General features: G+C 45.7%; 1 protein-coding gene across 1 annotated transcript; it reads right to left on the bottom strand.

The window, feature by feature from the left end:
• Window positions 1–300: 300 nt before the first annotated feature.
• On the bottom strand, window positions 301–1,207 carry LOC138871190 (uncharacterized). Its single transcript, XM_070149060.1, has 2 exons — window positions 1,015–1,207; window positions 301–806 (listed from the first exon to the last, which is right to left on the bottom strand). Exons 1-2 carry the CDS (start codon window positions 1,205–1,207, stop codon window positions 301–303), a joined length of 699 nt encoding a protein of 232 aa, XP_070005161.1.
• Between the last annotated feature and the right edge of the window lie 323 nt (window positions 1,208–1,530).

The raw sequence follows: 1,530 nt of genomic DNA, 5'->3' as shown, positions 1-1,530 counted from the left end.
AAAGGCTTTCCGGAAGCGCGCTCGGACATGCAAATTGAGGAGAAAGAAAATGAGGTCTTGAAGGCCTCGGAACCCCAAATTGGGTTCTAAAACACGAGATGACCCTTTTGGGTCATCATATTCTCCACCTCTAACACAACCGTTCGTCCTCGAACGGACATAGAAAAGTACCTAAGCTAGAGAAAAGACGGGGATATCTGCTCCACATGTCGGACTCGGACTCCCAGGTAGCTGCCTCGACAGGCTGACCTCTTCACTAAACACGAACCGAAGGATAACTTTCGATCTCAACTGACGAACCTACTGGTCTAGAATAGATACCAGCTCCTCCTCATAGGTCAAGTCCTTGTCCAACTGGACAGTGCTGAAGTCTAACACATGGGATGGATCGTCGTGACACTTCCGAAGCATGGACACATGAAACACTAGATGTACCGTTGATAAGCCTGGCGGCAACGCAAGTCTGTAAGCCATCTCTCCCACTCGATCAAGGATCTCAAAAGACCTGATGAACCTAGGGATTAGCTTGCACTTCTTCCCAAATCTCATCACGCCCTTCATAGGCAACACTCGAAGTAACACTCGCTCTCCAACCATGAATGCTACATCACGAACCTTACGGTTGACATAACTCTTCTTCTTGGACTGAGTTGTACGAAGCCTATCCTGAATAATCTTAACCTTATCCAAGGAATCATGTACTAAATCTGTACCGAGCCTCCTCAGGCTCAAACCACCCAATCGGTGATCGATAGCGTCTACCATATAATGCCTCATAAGGAGCCATCTGGATGCTTGACTGATAACTGTTGTTGTAGGAAAACTCCTTTAACGGCAAGAACTGATCCCAAGAACCTACAAAGTCAATAACATACGCTCGAAGCATATCCCCCAAAATCTGAATGGCACGCTCGGACTGTTCGTCCGTGTGAGGATGCAATTTTATGCTCAACTCGACCTGCGTACCCAAGTCACGCTGCACTTCCCTCTAAAAATACGAGGTAAACTACGTACCTCGGTCAGAGATAATAGACACGGGAACACCATGAAGGTGAACGATCTCCCAGATATAGATCTCTGCCAACCACTCTAAAGAATAGGAAACTGCCATAGGAATGAAATGCGCTGACTTAGTCAGCCTATCAGTAATAAACCATACTGCATCGAACTTCCTCTGAGTCCATGGGAGTCCAACAATGAAGTCCATAGTGATACGCTCCCACTTCCACTCAGGAATCTCAATCTTCTAAAGCAAACCACCAGGTCTCTAATGCTCGTACTTTACCTGCTAACAATTCAAACATCGAGCTATATATGCAACAATATCCTTCTTCATCCTTCTACACTAACAATGTTGTCGCAAGTCCTAATACATCTTAGTGGCGCCCGTATGGATAAAATATCGGGAACTATGGGCCTTCTCTAGAATCAACTCATGAAGTCCATCCACATTAGGCATACAAACTCGACCTTGTATCCTCAAAACTTCGTCATCTCCAACTGTAACCTGCTTAGTACCTTTGTGTCGTA

This window comes from Nicotiana sylvestris, chromosome 1 (genome assembly GCF_000393655.2).
Source record: "Nicotiana sylvestris chromosome 1, ASM39365v2, whole genome shotgun sequence".
In the NCBI taxonomy this organism is placed as follows: Eukaryota; Viridiplantae; Streptophyta; class Magnoliopsida; order Solanales; family Solanaceae; genus Nicotiana; species Nicotiana sylvestris.
This window is presented reverse-complemented; position numbering and strand designations above follow the sequence as displayed.